The 24,032-nt window shown below is 41.0% G+C and overlaps 1 protein-coding gene across 2 annotated transcripts in view; it reads right to left on the bottom strand.

The window, feature by feature from the left end:
• mvp (major vault protein) overlaps window positions 1–24,032 on the bottom strand; it is a 76,906-nt gene that overhangs the window by 6,690 nt on the left and 46,184 nt on the right. Inside the window, exons 11-16 of one of the 2 annotated variants that reach the window (XR_010875198.1) lie at window positions 8,685–8,882; window positions 7,669–7,813; window positions 3,356–3,567; window positions 2,612–2,728; window positions 2,151–2,303; window positions 1,846–2,034 (exon numbers count right to left, since the gene is read on the bottom strand). Coding sequence is in view for 1 of the 2 variants with exons in the window: in XM_067230558.1 (XP_067086659.1) it covers window positions 1,846–2,034; window positions 2,177–2,303; window positions 2,612–2,728; window positions 3,356–3,567; window positions 7,669–7,813; window positions 8,685–8,882 (988 nt within the window). In the remaining variant the exon portion in view is untranslated. The remainder of the gene's footprint in view (window positions 1–1,845; window positions 2,035–2,150; window positions 2,304–2,611; window positions 2,729–3,355; window positions 3,568–7,668; window positions 7,814–8,684; window positions 8,883–24,032) is intronic. The other variant, XM_067230558.1, reaches the window with a different exon arrangement.

Below are 24,032 nucleotides of genomic sequence, written 5' to 3'. Positions count from 1 at the left end.
CGTCTGTGGAGATTCCAATAGCTTCCTCTTTGGCTGGTCTAAATAATTGTGTGATTTTTGGGTGTTTAGCTCGAGCTTTTTCTGACAACAATTTACTGCTGCGATTTTGAGCACCGCTTGCATGTTTTCTTTTACTCATTCTTTTCTTATTTGATATCTCGACTCGACCGATATCTAGCAAAATGTAATAATAAGCATTTTTGAAATTCGCGCGTTCAAGACAAGAGGCGTAATGGCGTAGTAGTGCACGTAAGATACGCAAAAGCCGTTTTTGCCATGAAAATCTGTTACGTTGCCTACATTACCGTATTCCTTTACCTGGAAGTTGAAACTTGGGGCTCTCAATGATCGCCCTCAAAGTTTTTTCAATTTTTATAAATATATATATTTTTATACAGGCCTACTTTGTTTGTTTTTTGCTATGCAGGGCGGGGGCGTGGGGCCCCCCCCGCCTTGCGGGGGCTGCGGGGGCTTCCCAGCCGCCACTGCTCATTCCCTTTCGTGTGGCCGCTGTTTTAGTAAGACAAGACACCCCAGCCCCCCCCCCTGGATCCGGCCCTGTTGCCACAGCCTAAACTTTGTCAATCTGTTCATGAAAATAATTAATTTCAGCCTAAACCGTACAACGGAACGTTGAATCGAATTCAACCAACGCAATCTCTACCAAGACGAACACAGCAGTAGTCTTGTACTGTACTGTAGTAGTAGAATTTACCGGGGCAGCTTCTCCACACAGGGCTGTATCGCATTTTGCGTTGTTACTCACAATGATCGCTACCAGTGAGCTTTTTATGAATGGCCGATTTTCCACTAAATAAATGTCAAGCTTATTTATGTTTTTGGGGGCATATTTTCAGTTAGCAGATGGTACAGTTTGAATTGCGATTCCATTTTCTACTGCCGGTAACCTCGTAGAATAATCTTCAAAGGGGGTTCTTGCAGGGGAAATGAGAAGACATCATATTTCATTCTACACTTCACTCGTATTTTGAGTTGTAAATGAGCAGCAAAAAAAAGATGCTTTTAAATCTATGTAATCTTTATAAATAATAAGTAGGCCCTATGCATTTTATATAAAATATACAGACATATCAGTTGTAAAAATGTCATTAAAAAACGGACCCCTGTGCAACCGACGCAAGCAAGCATACCCTACAATTTCCCCAGAAATTGTACCCTCTCTAGTTAGGATTCCTCCATCAGGGAGAAAGCTATTGTTATTATTAATTTTATTAGGATTCCTCAGTCAGGAGGATACCTATTGTTAATGTTAGTTTTATTATTATTATTATTAGGTTCCGCTAACACTTAAATAATGCTTTACATATTCACTCTCAAACACAATTGCCACACTTGCGTGAGCCTGAGGCTGTCTGGCAAGAGTGTCCTGTCTGTCTGTTAAGAAGACATTCTGTTAATGCCACTGCTGAAACAAGTATTCTTCTCCAGAACCATGAAGTTGAATCAACCAAACACAGCTTGGTCTTTTTTTCTTCAGCTTTGGCACACAAATACTAAACGTTAGACTTACACTTATAAGAAAGCATGGGCCTGATAAGAGCATAGGTGGCGCTACAGACCACACCTCAAAGTTGTCATTTTCTAAATGATGGCATTTTGACCCCATAAGGCCAAAAAATAAATCAAGTTGGTATGCATGCCTCATTGCTCATATGAAACAAAAAAGTCTCAAGAACTCAATGTCCGCGTGATGTATTGTTCTGTACAATGATCATTTGTAAAAATAATTTTGAAATGGCCCACAATCTGGAGGAGGAATCTGCCATTGCTGCTATATTTGTAATTGGTATTGTGCTTTACTGATGGTTGTTTAACATGTGTCACCTGTAGCTCTGGGCCTGCTCTGGCCATGTCCTTGAGTGTGTCGCTTCCTATGCTCTCCACCAGCTGTTTGAAACGGAGGCTTTCAATCTCTGCTATCTTCTGCTGGCGTTCTACATCCAGGCGGTCTGTCTCCTTCTTATACTGCAGCTCCTGCTCACGCGCCTTAGCCAGCCGCAGCAGCTCCGCCTCCTACACATACACACATCAGTGGATGTGAAAACGCTACACACCTTTACAACACACAGCACTGTGTTGTAGAGCACACAAACAGAAGCATCCGCACAGATAGCTAAACACACACGCACACACTCAGGAGGGGTATATTACGGACAGCCTCAATACGTTGAGCTTCTGCCTTCAGTTTGGCTTCGCTGACGGCTGCCTCTCCCTGGATACGAGCGGCCTCGGCTCTCGACTGGGCCTCGGCCTTCGCTGCCCCAGTGCTCTCCACCGCCGCACTACATATTAGAGAACCACAAGTCAGTACTCAATGTCAAGTAGTACAAATAGTACAGGAACATCTTGTCAGCCTGGATAGTTTTGGTAGCACTAACATACATAACATACGTATAATATATGATGTTTATACTAACCGAACGCACATACTGTGTTATACTAACCTGACATAGGTACTGTATGACAAGCTGTCATGTCTTGACGCTAATCTATGCTGACAGTCATAGTTCCAGTTGTGCAGTAGCATGTCTATGAGATCATTGCTTGAAGGCCATGACATTAGTAAGCCTATCCTCCTGCTCTTGGTCACCTGAGGGCTTCCAACTCTAGCAACTCCTTCCTGGCTTTCTCAGCCTCGGCCTGGTCCGTGATCTTCTGTCTCTCCAGGCGGCCCCGTGCCTCCTGCTCCAAACGCTCCGCCTCGTGGCTGCAGTCCATGAAAACACCTCCAGTGACTGATTTATTAGTCAAAATTACTTGATTACACAGACTTTTCAGGCCTGATGTTGTAGCTCTTACATTGTAAATCAGAGGAATTATGATTTATAGAGAATATCAAATAACTATTAAGATAGAATGCCAAATGTTTGAAATAATAGGGAGAACTAGTGAGGATACAATTTCCCCAGAAATTACGAGGTTGTGTTTGCGGCCGCTGCAGTGGGACAATTTATTTGACTATCACCTCCAAACCTATTAATTAAACTAATATCAAACATCCAAACATTTGGAGAAGGACAAGAGTTTTCATAAGTTTACTTACATGTCTGTATATATATAAGAATACAAATAAAGTATGCATACTTACTATCGAAGATTGCATAGATTAAAAAGCATACATTTGTTGCTGCTTATTTACTCTTCAAAATACAAAGCGTGAAAGTGTCGAATGAAACAGTTATTTTGGGTACTCTATGTAGAAGCCTCACATAGCCTACTTGCAACAGTTGCAACAAAACTAATCTCTAGTGCACAGTGGAGACAAATACAATAAAATAAAATAATACAGATCCGACAGAGCAAACCACCAAAGCTAAAGATATATGACTCTGACCGTGCAGCTGCCTCCTGAGAGTTGGTAGTGATCTCAATGGCCAGCTGGACACTCTTCTGCAGGGCATCACGGGTACGCTGGTCCACAGGCTCTACTGACTGAATGTCCACACTGCTGATCACTAGACCGTTCTGGCTGAAGCGGAGACTGGAGCGTACAGTCAGTTTGTCATCGAAGCCGAACACCGCCGAGCAGATGATGCGGTTAGAATTCTGTGTACACAGGAGCAGAATGTATTTTTTGGATTGCTGGATTTTTTTATTGACAGACAATAACTGAAAGACTATGGCAGCATATTGCTGCCACACCATCGATATGGTGTGGCGTTATAACGGGATATTGATCCAAGCTGGGTATGTTGTGACCCAAAGTACAGTGAGGCATTTGTTAAAGTTTCTAGAACCCTGTGGTGTTGAGCAAAGACGGAGAAATCCTCGAAGGGGACGCATACAGTGAGGGAAATAATTCTTTGATCCCCTGCTGATTTTGTACATTTGCCCACTGACAAAGAAATTATCAGTCTATAATTTTAATGGTTGGTTTATTTTAACAATGAGAGACAGAACAACAACAATAAAATCCAGAAAAACACGTCAACATTTTAATAAATTGATTTATAACATATAAAATGGATTTTATGATCTGGCAGCTGGGACGCCAGATTAAACCCATTAAATTACAGTAAAAAGAAAATATATATATACATTAATTAACCGTAAAATGATTGTAATTTTCCTGTACCAAATTTACAAGATATATCTGTAATATTACATTACAGGCTGTTCTTTGCCGGTAAATATGACTTTTATTAATTGAACTTCTCTGTAAAAAACAGCATTTCAAATTTTAAATGTGTACTATTATCCTGAATAAACCATATTTGCGGGGGTAAAAACGATTTGTAATTGTACAAACATATGTACATTGTGTACGTTCACATTATAAACCCACAATATGACACTTTTCTTTTTTACTTCAATGTAAAAATACAGTATTTTCAATTAATAAAAATATTCAATAAAGGCAAAACAAGATATAATGATTTAACATGTTCATTCAAAACAAGTCGTTTGCACAATATACATAATCAGTATCCAGATATTTACAACTGTAGCGTCAGCTAGCTGTATGAATGGGAGAGGAATATTGCTCGCCGCACGTTTATCTTATAAGACAGGTTGGATCGCAATCTAACTGGACAACAGTCACACCCAGGGTGAACACTTAATTTATCCAAACTACAGATCACATTACACATATCAAAACAGAACGAACACAACAACAAAACTCCAAACAGTGCTTATCTAACTAAACTTAAACCTTTAACTACACAACTATTTAATAAACTTCCCTTCGTCCTACTCTGGAGTCTTTACAATTATTCATTTAGCAGACACTTTTATCCAAAGCGACTTCCAAGAGAGAGCTTTACTAAAAGTGCATTGGTCAATAATCATAAACAACGAGATAGCCCCAAAAAGGCTTTTGCAGGCTTTTGTAGTCTTTGATATTGACTGGTGCATGCTGGGATTGCATGACGTCAACTACCCGAGCTCAGTTCACAATTCAAGGTTCCTATGTCTAAACCAAAAATTATGTTATTAAGAAGTTATTTGTCCGTGGGATTAAAGTAAATATCTGCAAAATAACTGTTAAAATAGCTAGTTTTGAAAATGTTATTATCATGAAATTATGTGTTTTAACAGAACATTTTCACCAAAATGTTCTGTTAATGTTCCTTGTGTAGGTCTACAATCTTGTCCCTGACATCCTTGGACAGCTCTTTGTTCCTGGCCATGGTGGAGGGATTGGAATCTGATTGCACCCGACTACATCATGTCAGCTTTTTTGGACTCCTTGGGTACATTGAGGGTCCTTGTTCCCCCTCCTCTGCGTTTTCTTAGTTGTTTACCTTAATGAATCCACCCACCTCAACTTTTCTAGTCTTTTTTTCAGCCCATTTATAGTTTTTTGCTTAACTTTTCTTTTTTGAAGCAGAAGCTTCCTCATGATCAGATTTACTATCATCATTCTCATCGATACCCATCTATCTTTTTCTTAAGTTTTTCAAACAGTGAATGTTTTTTTGTGAATTGTTTTGCACTTGGACCTTGTTTTTCCAAACAGAAGCGTCTTGCTGCTATTCGATCGCCATATGCAGTCATCGTCCAAACAGTCAATGATCGTCTCATCAATCTGTGAAGACAGACAATATTATTACAACTCAAGACAAAGCTGGGAACACCTGGGACACCCTCCCCCACCACACTATGCACACGCTCATGCACACACACCGAAAGGAAAGACAGAGGGGTAGGTGGTGTTCTGGCAGGGTTTGGCTGACTGTAATAACTTTATTGGAGCCTTGAGTTTCTGTGCACTTTGTAACTTCTTTTGATGATTATTATTTATCCGCAATGCAAAGCGACTCCCAATAGTCATGTATGGGAACAATAAATACAACTCTGCCTTCAGCGATTTGTGTTTGAAGCACCGGCTTATTTTCACTCTGATGGCAGTACCCTAACCAACACTACGCAGCTGATCCAACTTAATTACATAGCCTATACTATAGGCTATGTAACCTTCTGCGTGACCTTCTCATCGAGCCAGCGCCAAGAAAAGAAAAAAGTGTAAAAAGGTTACACTTTTGGACTGTGCCACTCAGGCTGGCTGGCTAGCTAGCTAACTTATGCTAACCATGCACAACATAACATTGGAATAAAATACAGGTTTTTACAAGAACTGGCCTAAGTAAAAATGTACTTACATGTTCTTGTTCCATGCGTGAGAGGTACTCTTCTGGTACACCGCGATTACGTAGAAATCTCAACAGTGATGTGTCCGTATTTTGGGCCATGGTAATAGTAGTTCATTGCAAAAGGCCAATTAAGTGCCTATAATTAGTGCACAGTTCACAACCGGATACTGGGGGAAGGGATCTACCTCCCAGCACTTCTCATTATAACATTAAACTGTTCATGTTATTTCCAGTTGTTATTTTGTTATAATGTTCACGTTTGCAGCACGTTATAACATGAAAATAACTTGTTATAACGTGATGAACATCTTGTTATAACAAGAAACATGTAAGGGATAATGCCCGACGAGGTGTCCAATATCACCTGATAATGGACGATGCGGAGGCGTGAACGGTTGCTTCCGCGGAGTCCATTATCAGGTGATATTGGACACCTCGAAGGGCATTATCCCGCTTATACCATGGTCACTTGCCAACGTTTTTTTTTTTTACAAACATTAATTTATGTTTTCAGGCGTTTTGCAAAAGAAATCTAACGTTTTTTTACGTTAGCCAACTCTGATATTTTATAGTCCGCTCAGCTCATAGAACCAACACCGGGCTTTCCCTTGGCTGAGCTATTAGCCCGAAAGCTAACGTTATGCTAGCAAGATTCAGAGGCAATAACATTGTGTACGGTTGACAAACAGTAAATATAAGCTTACAGTATGTTTGACAATAAGATTTGCTAGCTAACCAGCCATGTCACTGTCCCAAAATCAATATCAAGATTTTCACGAATAAAGTATCGGCCATACTAGTACTAGGCTACAGTACGGCCGCAGCCTGTGGAGCGAGTTGAATAGCAAATGGATGTGAGATGACCACATCAAAGTTTACATTTTCTCCAAACAGTAATTATAATTTGACAATATGTTTAACAACATGACTAGCCAGCTATCAAGCCATGTCATTGTCCCCAAATAAAAGATAATAAAAGAAAATAATCGGCCATGTGTAGAGTTGCTGCTACTGTCGTGTTGGCCGCAGCCTGTCTGCAGTAGATTGACTAGCGAGGTGAATAGCGAATGGGATGTGAGATGAGCGGTTATGTGACACTGACACTACATTCAGAAAAGTAAAATTTTTCAAATAGGTTAAAATAAATATTGAAGTCACTCTTTGTTGTAAATACAAGTTAGCTTGTTAAAGTCTTTCAAAATTGTAAATGGAGGCTTTGACTCCGTCCCTGTTATGGTTACTTATTTCAGACACTTTGTACAGGCTCATGTACCATGTAGCCAGCGGAATAATTTAGAACGGTGAAAATACAGTTTTGCTGCAATTATGTAGTAGGTGTCCGTTATCACCTGATAATGGACACTCCTGCAGCCAATCATAATAGAGTATTCACCCAGACCATGGTATAAATCACGTTATAACGTGATACTGATCCGATTTTTTCTTTTCTGGTGTGGCAGCAATACGCTGCCGTAAAAGACAGACCTAGAAAACAACCTAAATAAATTGTCAAGAAGGACTCGTTTAAACTGGCAACTATTAACTGTCAGACCTTGTGGAAGTCGTCAAACTGCACGGAGGCAACAGCCCCTCTGACACGGGAGGCGATTGCTTTGGATGCGTCACCAACAAAATCTGGCACAGAGAAAAGAGCAGCAGCCACCACCAGATCCTCTCGAGATTTGATATCAAAATGCCTGAAAGAGATTGAAAGAAGGGACAACATATATTTATAAGATGAACAGTTGTCTAAACAGTTGTCTACTTTCATGGGAAGGAGATTAATTGGGTGAGCTGATGGGTCTAAAGCCTTTATATTGCCTACGGGGATTACAGTAATAGCCTTCCACGGCAGGCCGGCAGATTTTTAAGTACTAAAGCACTAAATATTGTTTGACTGCTACACATGTCATATATCGTTGGAAAGCTACAATTCTTGTGATTCTACTGATGTAAACCACCGACAAGATTGAGTCACAACAGCACAATCAACGTCTTTGTTAGACCACGAACACGTAAACAAAGTGAAAGCAAACAGAGACTACTCACCTAACAAGGAGTTGTCGAATTATGCAAAACATCCCAACAAGAATGGTCTGGTTACATTCCCAAAGGTCAAAACAACCCAACCAAGTAAAGTATTTCCTCCAAAACAATGTATTACATCCATAAACAGCCATGAACTCTTTTTGCAACATTCTAAATTTGCAGACTGAAGCGTCCAGTCACTCACGTACACTTGGTCATAACTTTGATATTCCTGATATCTTGGTGTCAAAATGGCCACTTTACTCTGACCTTTCGATTTGACCCAATAAAAGCTTCCATGTCCTGTCCATAGCCTTCTACAGCCACCCAGGTGGCTCCCAAAATCTGTGCGTTCTGCTCCCCCCTCCTCTAGCTCTTTCTTGGTTAACAAAATATACTGGTGTTGTTCACAGATGTTAAAAGTGTTCATATAAAATATACACATACTGATACAGTATGTACACATTAAAATACACACACACACAAATATAGGCTAAACACACACTTTCCCTCTGTTACCATAGATTAACACTCTTTTACCAGTTATATGAGAGCTGCAGCTGTAGGCGGGCATGGTCTGCTGTCTCAATGGTGATGATGTCCGTGAAGAAGTCAGGCCCCAGGAGCAGACATATGGTCTTGATGACGTTAGCCCTCTTGGGCTTATCCCCCGACAGGGACAGCACTGTAAACTGCTCGTCTGGTCCCAGCATCACCATCTCTGGGCCAAACACCACCCTGACAGGAAATTGTTGGGCACATATTGGGAGGGAGTTTTGCAAGTGGCTTCATGGGTGTTCAGTCAAGCACTAGATCATTAATTAGGTGCATCTGTAGAATAACCCATATATAAGGTGAATCATCATACATGCCTAGTCTTTGACATGGATGGAAATTTTAGCAGTTTCAAGTTACATAACATGTAAGTACTAAGAACATAGACTACATCTTTGATAAGCTAAAATAGAATATAAATAAAATAATAATAAACCTCCTAAATATACAAAATAGTATGCAATATAAAATACAATATACTAGACCTCTAATACACATAATGACCTATACTGACCTTATAGACCTAACTAACCTAAGACAAGACCTATACTAACCTAAGACAAGTGGGGTAAGTTAGTGAAATCATGAACTGAAAGTGACAGTGTGTAAAGTGACTAGTGAGAAATGTATCAACGTAAAGTGAACAGTGAGTTCAATCTTGCACTTGTTTACTGTCTGTACAGCACTGTAATGTGACAAATATGTCCCCTGTCTAGCCATGCTGATCAATTTGATCTAGTAAGGCCAGCATGCCATCTCTGACACCACTTATGTTTTTAATCATCTCTTGAATCCAGATGTCCCCATCTGCCTTCGATCTTGAGCAGCTGCTTTGGTCTGAAGATAACCATGCCCTTCTCGCTTGCATGAAGGATTGGAAATAAATACAGCACAGAAATAAATGTGGTGCTCAGAAATATATGTGGCATTAGGAAATAAAAGTCTCAATAAATAAATGTAGCATTCGGAAATAAAAGTCCCATGAAATAAATGTAATCTTTACAAAAATGTCATTTTGAAATAAGTAAATGTATTTATTTAGGTAAATGGATTGTTATATATTTATATGATGCTATATATATATATATATTGATTGCCATCTTTTTTTTTTTTCAGGGTTTATTTCATAGCCATATTTATTTATGTATTTATCTATTTATTTACCTATTTATTTAATTTTGACTAAAGGGTCTGAGATTCAAATTCAGCCACAACCTTAAATTATTGTGTTTTGGATTCTGACAAAGATCGGTTTCTGGACTTCAGGGCACTGTACTATGAAGCAAGTAAAACAACCAGGGACCAATTCTCGTTATCTTGCTTCACTAAGCCTAACAACCACAGTTCAAATAATTAACACAAGAAGATTTTGACCCAGTGAAGATATATATTTTTTTGCTTTTTTTTCGCTTGCCTTCCCACAGTACACCATGCTTGGGGGCATGTCAGACAGATTAATGCAGAGTGGTAGTTCTCTAAAGTCACTGTTGTAGTTAGTATAACGTCATGGCAAAGTGTGCAGACTTGGGTTTACGTACTCGCAATATTGATCAAAATACAACTTTTACAAACATTAAGCAAAAATCTGATACACTGGCTAAATGTAGCATGATGTTATCTACTATACACACTAGTTATGGCTCTTTTTTGCTTTTTAGTTGGAACTGACAAAATACAGCGAGCTACCGGAAACACGTGAAAAAAAGCTGTAGCTTTTTTTCCTCTGTGGTTCACTGGCAGTGAGTGTTCACAACGTTGTATTTCACTCCATTCTACACCAAAAACGTCAGGGAGGACTGCTTTTTGTAGATACGAGTCTGCTGAATTTCTGATTTCTTTAACCGAGCCTGTTTCATTCGTCATTTGCCTGTCGGCGAGATCAAAGCGTGTCGCAACTCTCTTTTTCTATGGCTCTGGGCAGGCCTATCAGAATGGAATGGTTGGAATGTTGGGTAACTGGAAATTGAGTAAGCTAGAGCTACACCGTTGAAAGGAACTGTAGAGACCAAATTCATTAGGGGGATGGGATCGCATCTTTGAAAGATGCATCCACGGGCTACCAGCTCAACAAAAAAAATAAGTCCTGTGCACAATGCAGTACCCAAGATTAGCCTATTTATTCTATTGTATCCATAGATGTAAAGGGAACAAAACGTAGGCTATTCTAAATCATCTGTCAAGCTAGTTGTAGTATATAGGCCGCCTACTTGATTTATCAAATGCAACTTTTGTTTTACATGCGCTACTACCCTTGCGTAACCCGCCATCTACACTTGAAACTGGAGTCCCATGGTACAGTAATAGTCTACTGTATTTTTTGGAAATAAAGCTGCGGTTTGTACCCCGATTTTAAATTGTTCTTGTGGTGGTGCGGTTTATATTTCTATGTGGCTTATAAAAAGTTTTTATAACAAAACAACAGTAGAAACACTTTTTTCGTGAATGCTATTTAACCCGTTAAGGAGTAGTGTGCACATGTGATTGTTCGAATGCGGGTCTCACAGCGTCACGTCGCATATATGCGATTTTGAACATTCCAACTGAATATTTTCTGATGGACAAAAACTATGCCACAAACGCTTTAGTATAGCTTCGAAATGTACTAATGAGAAGGCTACCAAGTAACACTAGCATGGTAGTAGCATTGCTACGAGTATTATGCTAGCTAACTTAGCCCGGAAGCTAACTAAAGGGTCCGTGTACCTTGTGGCCATTGGTTTTTCTATTTTGCAACCCGTGTTGACAAACGCAAAATAGGGCCGTAATATCGTTTTGTCACTTTAGTAAGTCGAACACACATTTAAGTATAACGGCTTGTTTTTTGTTGTTTTGTTTTATTTTGGAATAATGGAATAACCATATAACACAAATGGTATTACGAGCCATTTACTCGTTTGTTTGATTATTCCATATCCTTTATGCTGGTATCTGCAAAAAATGAAAAATAGCCTCGTAATATCGTTTTGTCCATTTTGGATGTCAGAACCAGATTATGGGGAAAGGCTTGGTTTCCGTTGTTTTGTTTCATTTTGGAATTACGGAATATCCATATAACACAAACGGTATAACGAGCCATTTACTCATTTGTTTGATCGGCCGTATTATGCATACTGGCACAAGTGAAAAAGAGAGAGAGGGGGAGAAATGTGAAACTATTGGGGGTGTTATTACTTGCGAACGCCAGAGGGCAGCAACGACTAGCTTTTAAAAAAATGTTCCTGTGATCTGCAGGCCTACAATCTTGACGACATGGCAGCAGGTTCTTTAGTAGAAGACACACACACCAAACTGAAGGCACATGTTGACCGCATTTGCTAGTTGCTACTTAGTTAATAAATCTTTGATGAACCCAAGTTTCTTTAATATATATTAAGTTTCTTTAATATATATTAGAAACATTACAAGACGGGGCTCCAGTGTGTGTTCAAACAAGGCCAAAAGTGCCAGACGGTATCAATCACACCCGTGCAAGTAACACTCCACGCCCCAACCCTCCCTCCCCCCACCTAAATTACGCTTTCAGTTCTGTTGTACGTCTTAATGAAGTGCATTGAGGCAATCATAGTAAGAAAGTTGAGGTCATGTGGGCTACCTTTGCAGTTTACATAGACGCACAACTGACAGAGGCACTGTTGTGGATACTTTTTTCAAAGTTCTGATCATATCCCAAATTCAACTTCTTCAAAGTCCAAAAACAGTACGGAGCAGCAACGAGAGGGTTCCCAGGAAAATCTGATTACATACTAGAATAGACACAACAAAATTAAAATCCTTCAAATGGTGACCCCAACGTTTAAAAGAAGGATCCCAGAGGGTTCCGGTCCGACCGACAGATCGGGAGAGAGACCCATACACCGGTACGAGGAGGCAGACGTAATCGTCGGGCGCGCCTCAATATAAAAAAGGTAAGCAGACACCTGTTAAAAAAGTACTGCTATTCGGAACTGAGAACCAAATTTAGATGATTACTATGTTTCATCGTACCTAATCAAACAGTGGTGGGAAATCAACCGTTTTTATGTTTCAAAAGGGTTACAGTCCCTGAGGTTAAGTTTTCTCAAAATAATTAAAGTCCCTGAGGTTAAGTGTCCTCAAAAAGGTTACAGTCCCTGAAGTTAAGTGTCCTCAAAAAGGTTAAAGTCCCTGAGGTTAAGTGTCCTCAAAAGGGTTACAGCCCTCTTGCTCTTGACGAAGGCGGTCGCATTTTTCTCTCCTCCCCTCCCTGACCTTCCCTGCTTGGCTGTGTCTGTGTCTTGTCTTGTCTCAAGATACTCTCTCATCATCACTCTCCGAAACTAGAAGCATGGAATTAATTAGCTGGTCTCTCAATGCTATTGACACCATCTTCTCAAAGAGAAGCTCGGGTGCGGGGGAACCCAACTGTCCGGACGGGACGTTCGCAGCTGGCTACACGATGGACGCGTGGGAGAATTGGCGTGTCGTGTGTCTAGCGGCGCTTTCCGTGGAAGACGTTGACGACATCTTCATATTCGGAACCATGATTACAGGCTTTCTGATGTTTGGAATAGGCGCTGGCTTTGTATATCGTAAAATCAAGGAAACGGCTGCAGCCGTCAAAAGCCCCGTTAGGCTGCCCGATATGATTGAAGCGGTGGGCAGAGTTGCTGGAGCTCAGTCTGTGAACTTACAACGCAGCATTGATTACAACAGGGATAAGTTTGCGGCTCTGCAGAGGAAGATGGAGGACTTGGAGACCTTCCTGAAGGGTGGACGCGAAAATTGAGTTGCGGCTACTCGTCAAAACAACTACCCCAATCTTATCCTCTTTCGGCCCCGTAACCAGCACAAGCCCTGGCCAAGGTCGTCGCTGGAAAACAACTCCCCTGGAGAGCGCTGAAGCGAGACTATCTTGCTCCTCCCTTCCCCCCCCCCCACCGACATCTGTGGTTTAGTCTTTTCCCGGGTCATGACCAAGGATGTCTCCTGGCCAACACAATCTGCATAGGGAGAATCGGACTGATTGTGGCCTAGGTCGAGGGCGCCAACCCAGACTTACTCACACATTAACTTTCACCTACTACAGATATCACCACCCCCCCACCCCCATCCAACACCTTCGCCTGCTTGTTTCCCCAGGGTGGCTGGCGGATCTGTATCAAAATTAAGTGAATAGACGGTAAACGCTAACCAGCTGTGTTGGTCAAAGAATGGTTTGAGGAAATGTATGTGAAAAATTATGAGGAAGCAATTGGAAAGTTACATAAAAGATTGGTTTAGAGAGGATCATGGAAGGTTATGAAATGAAACAAGAATTCTTTGTGTATGTGAAGAGATGATTGGTTTAAACACTGATGTTTTGAAGAGGAAACTATGAATATACTTTGAATGTATATGGGATAACATTTCAAAATAGTAAATAGAAAAATAGAAAATAAAATAGAAAATAAAATCTAAAAATAAAATATACGGTTTTTAAGAGTTTTGATAAAGGTATTAGATGTAATTTGGTTAAAAATGAGCAAGAGAAAAAAACTAAATGCATTTTTAGTTGGAGTTTAATTGTAATTTGGTTTTAAGTTTTATTTGAGAGTTTTATCAGAGCCTGGCATACTGTTTGGGATAAACAGTTAGGCTGTGATAATGTTGTATTAATAAATGGTATTAGTGCATGAGGAGGGTTATTATAACATTCAGTTCTGAAATAATTTGGGAAGACTCATCAAGTCTGATAAATTGTGGTTATGATGGTTTGAGCTAATTGGCTCCTTTTGAACTGCAGCAAAACGAGTTATGAAGTTCTAGCTATCTGACCTTTATAGAAAATATAGTTGGGAAAAATGTTTGGTTAATAGCGACATTAAGAACATTATTTGGTCTATATTTAATTTAAGAAGCATACAGATTCTGGTTTGGCATAATGAAAATTGCTTTTATCATATCTTTGATAAAAAGAGGTGTGATTTGGTAAAATAGAGAATCTAAAACAATATAGGTCTTAAACTTAACTGTTTTAAAAGACAGAAAAATTTTTTTTGGAGTGAAAGAAATTAGACTAACAGTTGATTTTCTAAAGAAGGGAACAAAGAAACAGATTGTCATTTCTAGGCATGACTAATAGGAGTTGAATATCAAATTATGATGTATTGTCTTATTAGATGCTGTTACATGTGTTTGCTCAACAATAAGAAAACTGAAGGATCAATACTGCCTGGTAACTATAGATATGTTTACAGTGGATTGAAGTCTTTCCCAGTCCTGTACCAGATGCATTAACAACATTTGAATTGAATTATGGAAGATCATAATTCCACAACTTAAACTTAATGCACACTAGAAAAGAGGTGTCTTCTGCTAAATTCTGTTCCAGGTGAAGCAGTAAACCAAAGAGTGGAGGAGTCAAACGAGGAGATTGGGTATTGATTAAAGTTATCAATGAAAGGAGGGATCTTATGAAAACTTAAAATATCCTGTCTAATTTCTGTTTTTTTCTATTTGTTTCTAATTTATTTTATTTTATTACAATTCTAAAAGTTTGGCTAAAGTTGTATATATGTGGTGAAGGGGGCCTGTGAGTATGTCCAGGTTTGCCGTGGATACATGGATGTCGAATGTCCCCTCTGCGGAGTGACGGTGGGTTTTCCCCTATAACATCATTAGGGTTTTCCCACTGTGTCCAGTGTGTCCTCACCACTAGGCCATAACACTGCATAGTCTCATCATTATTGTTGATTTGTATGTCAACATTGTGTAATCAGTAATGGGATATTTAGGGTTCCTCCAGTAGGAGGAAACCTATTGTTTTTGTTAGTATTCCTATTATTAGGGTTCCTCCGGTAGGAGGGAACCTATTGTTTTTGTTAGTATTCTTATTCTTATTGTATTTCTCCGCTAAATGGCCCAATAGCTCAAAAAGTCCTTGACCCGATTTTTTCAAATTTGGCCCAATGATACACCAGGTCACTCACTACTCCCAGACCGCTAATAGCCCATGTACGCCCATAGGTGGCGCTATAAGCCACGTCCAAAGTCTACGTGATTTCCCCAGTGCCCCATTATTCCAAAATGCCTGAAAATTGGTATACATGCCTTATTTCTCATGGGGAACAAAAAAGCCTCAAGAACCCATAAGGTCCGCCATGATAGATTTTGCTGTACTGTCCAAATTTGGTACAACCTTCAAAACCCTTCTCCTCATGAACCATAGATCCAATCGACTTGAAAATTGTTACAGATTTGTAGACCACATGTCTAGACTAGCCTGCTGTGAGGACATCAAAACAGTGGACCAGTGAAGCTATGGAGGATCTGCGGGCGTGCTAGGACTGCACTGACTGGGACATGTTCACGTCTGCTACCAATAGTCTGGATGAGCTCACAGAGGCTGTGACATCATACATCAGCTTCTGTGAGGACTGCTGTATACCAACACGCACCAGGGCAAGCTACAACAACGACAAACCCTGGTTTACAGCTAAACTCAGAAGGTTGAGGTCAGAGAAAGAGGCCGCGTTTAGGAATGGGGACAAAGACAGTTTCAAGGAGTCGAAGAACAGGTTTAGCAAGGCGGTGAGGGAGGCTAAACGACTGTACTCAGAGAGACTAAAACACCAATTCTCTGCAAACGACTCTGCTTCTGTCTGGAGAGGGCTCAAGCAGATTTCCAACTACAAGCCCAGAGCCCCCCACTCCACTAACGACTCCCGCCTGGCCAACGACCTGAATGAGTTCTACTGCAGATTTGAAAGACAATTGGACAGTCCTGAACTACCCCTTCCCACCCAGGAGGCCCCCACCTCCCCCCCTCTACAGTGACGACTCTCTCCATTCAGGAGGGTGAAGTTAACAGACTTTTCAAGAAGCAGAATCCCCGCAAAGCAGCTGGGCCGGACTCTGTCTCTCCAGCCACCCTCAAGCACTGCGCTGACCAGCTGTCTCCGGTGTTTACCTACACCTCCCTTGAGACATGCCATGTGCCAGCCTGTCTCAAGTCCTCCACCATCATCCCTGTGCCAAAAAGCCAAGGCCAACAGGACATAATGACTACAGACCTGTCGCCCTGACCTCTGTGGTAATGAAGTCTTTCGAGCGCCTGGTGCTGGCACACCTTAAATCCATCACTGACCCTCTACTGGACCCCCTGCAGTTTGCCTACAGAGCCAACAGGTCTGTGGACGATGCAGTTAACATGGCCCTCCACTTCACCCTACAGCACCTGGACTCCCCAGCATCCTATGCCAGGATCCTGTTTGTGGACTTCAGCTCTGCCTTCAATACCATCATCCCCGCCCTGCTTCAGGACAAGCTCTCCCAGCTGAACGTGCCTGATTCCACCTGCAGGTGGATCACAGACTTCCTGTCTGACAGGAAGCAGTGCGTTAAGCTGGGAACACAAGTCTCTGACTCCCAGTCCATCAGCACCGGATCACCTCAGGGCTGCGTCCTTTCTCCTCTGCTCTTCTCCCTTTACACCAACAGTTGCACCTCCAGTCATCCGTCCGTCAAACTCCTGAAGTTTGCGGACAACACCACCCTTATTGGGCTCATCTCTGGTGGAGACGAGTCTGATTATAGGTGGGAAGCTGCCAACCTGGTGTCCTGGTGCAGCCAGAACAACTTAGAGCTCAATGCTCTTAAGACAGTGGAGATGGTTGTGGACTTCAGGAAGAAGCCCCACTCACCCCCATCACCCTGTGTGACTCCCCAGTCAACACTGTGGAGTCCTTCCGCTTCATGGGCACTATCCTCTCCCAGGATCTCAAGTGGGAACTGAACATCAGCTCCCTCATCAAGAAAGCACAACAGAGGATGTACTTCCTTCGGTAGCTGAAGAAGTTCAACCTGCCAAAGACAATGATGGTGCACTTCTACTCAGCCATCATTGAGTCCATCCTCACCTCCTCCATCACCGTCTGGTACACTGCTGCCACTGCCAAGGACAAGAGCAGGGTGCAGCGTATCATCCGCACTGCTGAGAAGGTGATTGGCTGCAATCTGCCTACCCTCGAGGACCTGCACACCTCGAGGACCCTGAGGCGAGCGAGGAAGATTGTGGCCAACTCCTCCCATCCTGGACACTCCCTGTTTCAGTCACTCCCCTCCGGCAGAAGGCTGCGGTCCATCAGGACCAATACCTCACGCCACAAAAACAGTTTCTGCCCTTCCGCTGTTGGCCTCTTCAACAAGGCCAAGGGACCACACTGACTAATGACTTCCTGTTTAAAACATACTGCTTTTTGCACTGCATTACAAAATTGTATCTTGTACATTTGTATTTTTTGTAATATTTGTATTTTTATATTGTAATTTACGGCAACTATATTTTATTTTATATTTAATTCAATTCTAATCCCACTTAGTACTGCTAGTTTATGTACCCTTAGTATAGATAGTCCACATATTTAAATTTTAGGTCCCTATATGTTTATTGTATGCACCTTCCTGCCAAAGCAAATTCCTTGTCTGTGCAAACTTTAATGGCGAATAAATCCCATTCTGATTCTTTCTATAGGGTGAAATTGAATAAGGAATGCAATACAAAATGGCTGAAAGAAGTGTATTTATGTAAATGTCCACATTGCCACAATATCTTTGTGTTAATAAATCAAATATAATTTTGACTGATGGTTTTTCAAACCTTTGTGCCTTCAAGATGACATCATTCTGAAGTACCATACACAATTTCACCTTGATATGTCAATATATGATTAAATTCAATTGAATTGCTCCACAGCGCGCGTGCTCCAAATTCTCAGACTCATCCTGCCCCTTGACACTAGAGTGACCACCTGTCGCGCTTTGCGTTGTGTCGCACAGCATTTTCACCCCTCGTGTCGCACGTCCCATATTGAAAATGCTGTGCGATACAGCGCAAAGCGGGACAGGTGGTCACCCTACTTGACACACGCGCGAGCTTGGTGAGACCCACACACATCCTTTCTGGAAATTGTGTGCTGACCAAGCCCCCACCCTTTCGGCAGCTATTGTTGTTTTCAACTGAAATCGCCTGATAGTGTTGGAGGCAGCCACGTTCGGTAAGTCCTATTTTTACACATTTTAAGCTAGAATCAATGATTGGTTTCGTGAAACTACTATTGAATTATGGTGAAGGTTTTAACACTTTTAGACCTTTAGATCGTGAGTCTGAAGTGACGGAAAACCGAAATTCGAAAAGTAGCTATTGTAGCTCTAGCTTTTTTCCTCTGTGTTTTTAATTGGGTGTGCTTTGCCTTCGGCAAGGGCACAACCTTTGTTCTCTCACATATATATTATTGGGTGTGCTTTGCCTTCGGCAAGGGCACAACCTTTGTTCTCTCACATATATATTATTATTATTTTTATTATTTTTGCCCCCCTAAAACTCAGTCAATATTTGGCCTACATAGACAACGTAGGTGTCAAAAGTTTTGTCTTGGTAGCGATTGAGTTGCTTCTATTGGAATTTACGTTCCGTTGCATGGTTTGGGCTTAAGTTAAGTTTTTGTGGCGAAAAGTGAAGCTAACGGTGGCTAATTTGCTAGCCACAGTCACTGACGTTACTAACGTCACTACGTCACTAACGTCACGAAAACACGCGTGACTACCTGTAGCAGAACATTCGTTTCGCATCTGTTAACTTGGGGGATAGCTAGGCTAACTATAGCTTTACTGCAAGGCAGCTGCAGAAACGCCACAAGCAAGAGGCCAGGGTGATAACTATTTACTCATTTTACTTTGTGATATGACACACAATTGTAATGTGTAATGTAAAATATAAGTTGATATTATTAAGGAAGTACATCTACTTTCGGAAACAGTAGTCTACTATTTCACTGAAGTATTAGCATCATGACATTAGCCTGTGTTGCCCGGGCAACAAATACTACAGTGGTCTATGATGTATCTGTTCAATCGTTAAAATAAACATTCCTCACATATACATTTTCGTTGTAGGATTTATTCTGACATTAGTAAACGATTTGTTGGTGAAATTACCATTACCTGCGGTTTCAAACCAGTGTAGATCACTGCAAAGCTGTAGCTTACGCGAGACACTACAAAAACATCTACAGTACACAGCTGTTTAGGAAGTCAAACGGCGACAGAACATGTTCGGCACTCCCCTTACTTAAATCAAAAGTCTATCTAACTACTAACCTGAACTTCATTGCCACAGCCTAAACGTTGTCAATCTGTTCATGAAAATAATTAATTTCAGCCTAAACCGTACAACGGAACGTTAAATCCAATTCAACCAACGCAATCGCTACCAAGACGAACACAGCAGTAGTCTAGTACTGTACCGTAGTAGTACAATTTACCGGGGCAGCTTCTCCACACAGGGCTATATCGCATTTTGTGTTGTTACTGACAATGATCGCTACCAGTGAGCTTTTTATGAATGAGCGATTTTCCACTAAATAAATGTCAAGCTTATTTACGTTTTGGGGGGCATATTTTCAGTTAGCAGATGGTACTGTTTGAATCGCGATTCCCTCTTCTACTGCCGGGTAACATTGTAGAATAATCTTCAAAGGGGGTTCTTTATTAATGAATGAATGCAATGAGTAGGCTAAATGCCTGAAAATATCACGAGAAGGGAAAAACTTAAAATGACGTTTAAGTCATAGAGATTAGGTCAATTTTTACACCGGTCTGACAAATGTATTCGTTTTGATACAACGATGAGGCTGCCTCTTGCAGGGGAAATGAGAAGACATCTATTTCATTCTACACTTCACTCGTATTTTCAGTTGTAAATGAGCAGCAAAAAAAATGCTTTTAAATCTATGTAATCTTTATAAATAATAAGTATGCATTTTTATATAAAATATACAGAAATATCAGTTGTAAAAATTTCATTCAAAAACTGACCCCTGTGCAACCGACGCAAGCAAGCACACCCTACAATTTCCCCAGAAATTGTACCCTCTCTAGTTAGTGAGTCATTTTGCATCTCGGCGAATTGTTCATCAAAAAGGTTGAGGAGGGCAGCCTATAGGAGAAAAAACAATTCCCCACTGACCTGTCGGCTCAGAATTTTTTTTGGGGGCGTGAAATTCTTTGTAATAAGCCTATGTGCCAGGGAGACCGCAATAGGCTTAGGCGGCAGCCATGTTTTGGTCGCGTCATGTTCATAAGTTCACCATTTTACAGTTAGGTCTACACGAAAAAGGTTGAGGAGGGCAGCCTTTAGGAGATGTGGGAATTGTGCTTTTAGCCAGATGCTCCGATTATTTTTGTGATTTGTGGACTTGCAATTGGAGTGATACTGCGTCCCGGGGGTACATTGTTTTGACGTTAGCCTCAGAGTCAGGCTCGGCTCGCCGACTGGCAGTGTGTAAACAATTTAGTATTTCACTCAATTCACTCTACTCCAAAAACGTCAGGGAGGACTGCTTTTTGTAGACAAGGGCTTGCTAAAGATAGCCAGTATATCTGATTTTTCAAGGCGAGCCTGTTTCATTCGTCATATGCCCTGAGAAAGCGACCTACGTTAGCCAGGCTAGTTTTGCCAATTTCAGCAAGTCAGGCTATTTAAAGGTCTCTGCCAGTCAGAATCACTGTTTACAGGCAAGGGTCGACCAGGGCCCCGTTCGTCGTAAGGGTTGAAGCAAAGTTAATCAATTGTCCCTTTAGCCCGTTAACATTAGCGAGATGAGTGAGAATAGCAAATATCGGTTCGTCAACGGCTGATCCGCATCCAAATCATGTGGTTAATTTCAATCAGGCTAAACTTATCAGGGAAATTGCACGTGTACGTCCTACTTCAAAAGGCAGGAAAGGTCGATCACCAAAACCGTGATTTTCTAACGGTATGATGGCGGAAAATACGAAAGAGAGAGCGGTGATAGGCTATTCTCGCCATCCGAGCAAACTATTATAATGAGTCTCTATAAGACAATAAGCATATATTATCATGGCTAAGTCAAACACCGCCACCACTGCCAGAGCAAGACAAGCAGCTTGGCAAAAAATTGCCAATAAGCTAAATGCGAAAGTTTTGGGGAAATGTATAGGCTCATTTTAAGTGCCTCATTACCCCAATCAATCAGATCACATTTCTTTAAATGTGCCTGCTGGTATAGGCTTAATGGAAATTAATAATCGAATGAGATCTTGCTAGCGAAAATAATGATCTCAACTCTTTCAGAATAGGTAGGCTAGATAAAAACAAGGCCAAAGAGTATCTAATTGATACGAATTCATAGACAATTATGAGGATATACTGCGCTTATATCATGTAGGCCTACTATATACAGTTAGGTCCATAAATATTTGGACATTGACACAATTTTCATCATTTTGGCTCTGTATACCACCACAATGGATTTGAAATGAAACAATCAAGATGTGCTTTAAGTGCAGACTTTCAGCTTTAATTTCAGGGTATTTACATCCAAATCAGGTGAACGGTGTAGGAATTACAACACATTTTATATGTGGCCCCCCCCTTTTTAAAGGACCAAAAATAATTGGACAAACTAACATAATCATAAATCTAATTGTCACTTTTAATACTTGGTTGCAAATCCTTTGCAGTCAATGACAGTCTGAAGTCTGGAACCCATAGACATCACCAGACGCTGGGTTTCGTCCCTGGTGATGCTCTGCCAGGCCTCTACTGCAACTCTTCAGTTCCTGCTTGTTCTTGGGGCATTTTCCCTTCAGTTTTGTCTTTAGCAAGTGAAATGCATGCTCAGTTGGATTTAGGTCAGGTGATTGACTTGGCCATTGCAGAACATTCCACTTCTTTGCCTTAAAAAACTCTTTGGTTGCTTTCGCAGTATGCTTCGGGTCATTGTCCATCTGCACTGTGAAGCGCCGTCCTATGAGTTCTGAAGCATTTGGCTGAATCTGAGCAGATAATATTGCCCGAAACACTTCAGAATTCATCTTACTGCTTTTGTCAGCAGTCACATCATCGATAAATACAAGGGAACCAGTTCCATTGGCAGCCATACATGCCCACGCCATAACACTACCTCCACCATGCTTCACTGATGAGGTGGTATGCTTTGGATCATGAGCAGTTCCTTCCCTTCTACATACTCTTCTCTTCCCATCATTCTGGTACAAGTTGATCTTGGTCTCATCTGTCCATAGGATGTTGTTCCAGAACTGTACAGGCTCTTTTAGATGTTTTTTGGCAAACTCTAATCTGGTCTTTCTGTTTTTGAGACTCACCAATGGTTTACATCTTGTGGTGAACCCTCTTTATTTACTCTGGTGAAGTCTTCTCTTAATTGTTGACTTTGACACAGATACGCCTACCTCCTGGAGAGTGTTCTTGATCTGGCCAACTGTTGTGAAGGGGTTTTTCTTCACCAGGGAAAGAATTCTTCTGTCATCCACCACAGTTGTTTTCCGTGGTCTTCCGGGTCTTTTGGTGTTGCTGAGCTCACCAGTGCGTTCTTTCTTTTTAAGAATGTACCAAACAGTTGATTTGGCCACACCTAATGTTTTTGCTATCTCTCTGATAGGTTTGTTTTGATTTTACAGCCTAACGATGGCTTGCTTCACTGATGGTGACAGCTCTTTGGACTTCATATTGAGAGTTGACAGCAACAGATTCCAAACACAAATACCATACTTGAAATGAACTCTAGACCTTTTATCTGCTCCTTGTCAATGAGATAACGAACTTCCATGAGGGAATAACATACACCTGGCCATGGAACAGCTGAGCAGCCAATTGTCCAATTACTTTTGGGCCCTTAAAAAGGGGGGGGCCACATATAAAATGTATAGTAATTCCTACACCGTTCACCTGATTTGGATGTAAATACCCTGAAATTAAAGCTGAAAGTCTGCACTTAAAGCACATCTGGATTGTTTCATTTCAAATCCATTGTGGTGGTATACAGAGCCAAAATGATGAAAATTGTGTCAATGTCCAAATATTTATGGACCTAACTGTATGTGCATGTAGGCCTATGTGTAAATACCTCTTTGATTTAATTGACTGGGACATGGCCAGGGAATATGATGAATTGATTCATCAGCTGGTTAAGCGCCAAGTACACTTTTCTTACAGCAACGCATGCTGTGGCTTTGCCAATGTTTTCTGCATCGCCTATACTGTATAAAAATGTAGCCTAAAGCCTACCTGACGCAAAAAACCTCAAGGCTATGCAGTCTGAAGAACAGTTAAAGTTTCAAGTAGCTTTATTGTCAATTTCTTCACATGTCAAGACATAAAAAGGAATCGATATGACGTTTCCCACTCTCCCACAGTGAAACATATAAAAAGCACAGGCACAACAGATAAGACAAGACATTTCGTAAAACATAGCGTTACATATTCACATACAGCAGCATAACCTCATAATAAAGCATAAAGCTTGCTGCGGCGTGTGATATTTGCAATGTACGGCCCGAGAAGGTCTTGCAAAT

Source organism: Osmerus mordax, chromosome 3, assembly GCF_038355195.1.
Source record: "Osmerus mordax isolate fOsmMor3 chromosome 3, fOsmMor3.pri, whole genome shotgun sequence".
Taxonomy (NCBI): domain Eukaryota; kingdom Metazoa; phylum Chordata; class Actinopteri; order Osmeriformes; family Osmeridae; genus Osmerus; species Osmerus mordax.
Note: the sequence above shows the minus strand (reverse complement) of the source record. Positions and strands in the feature narration are given on the sequence as shown.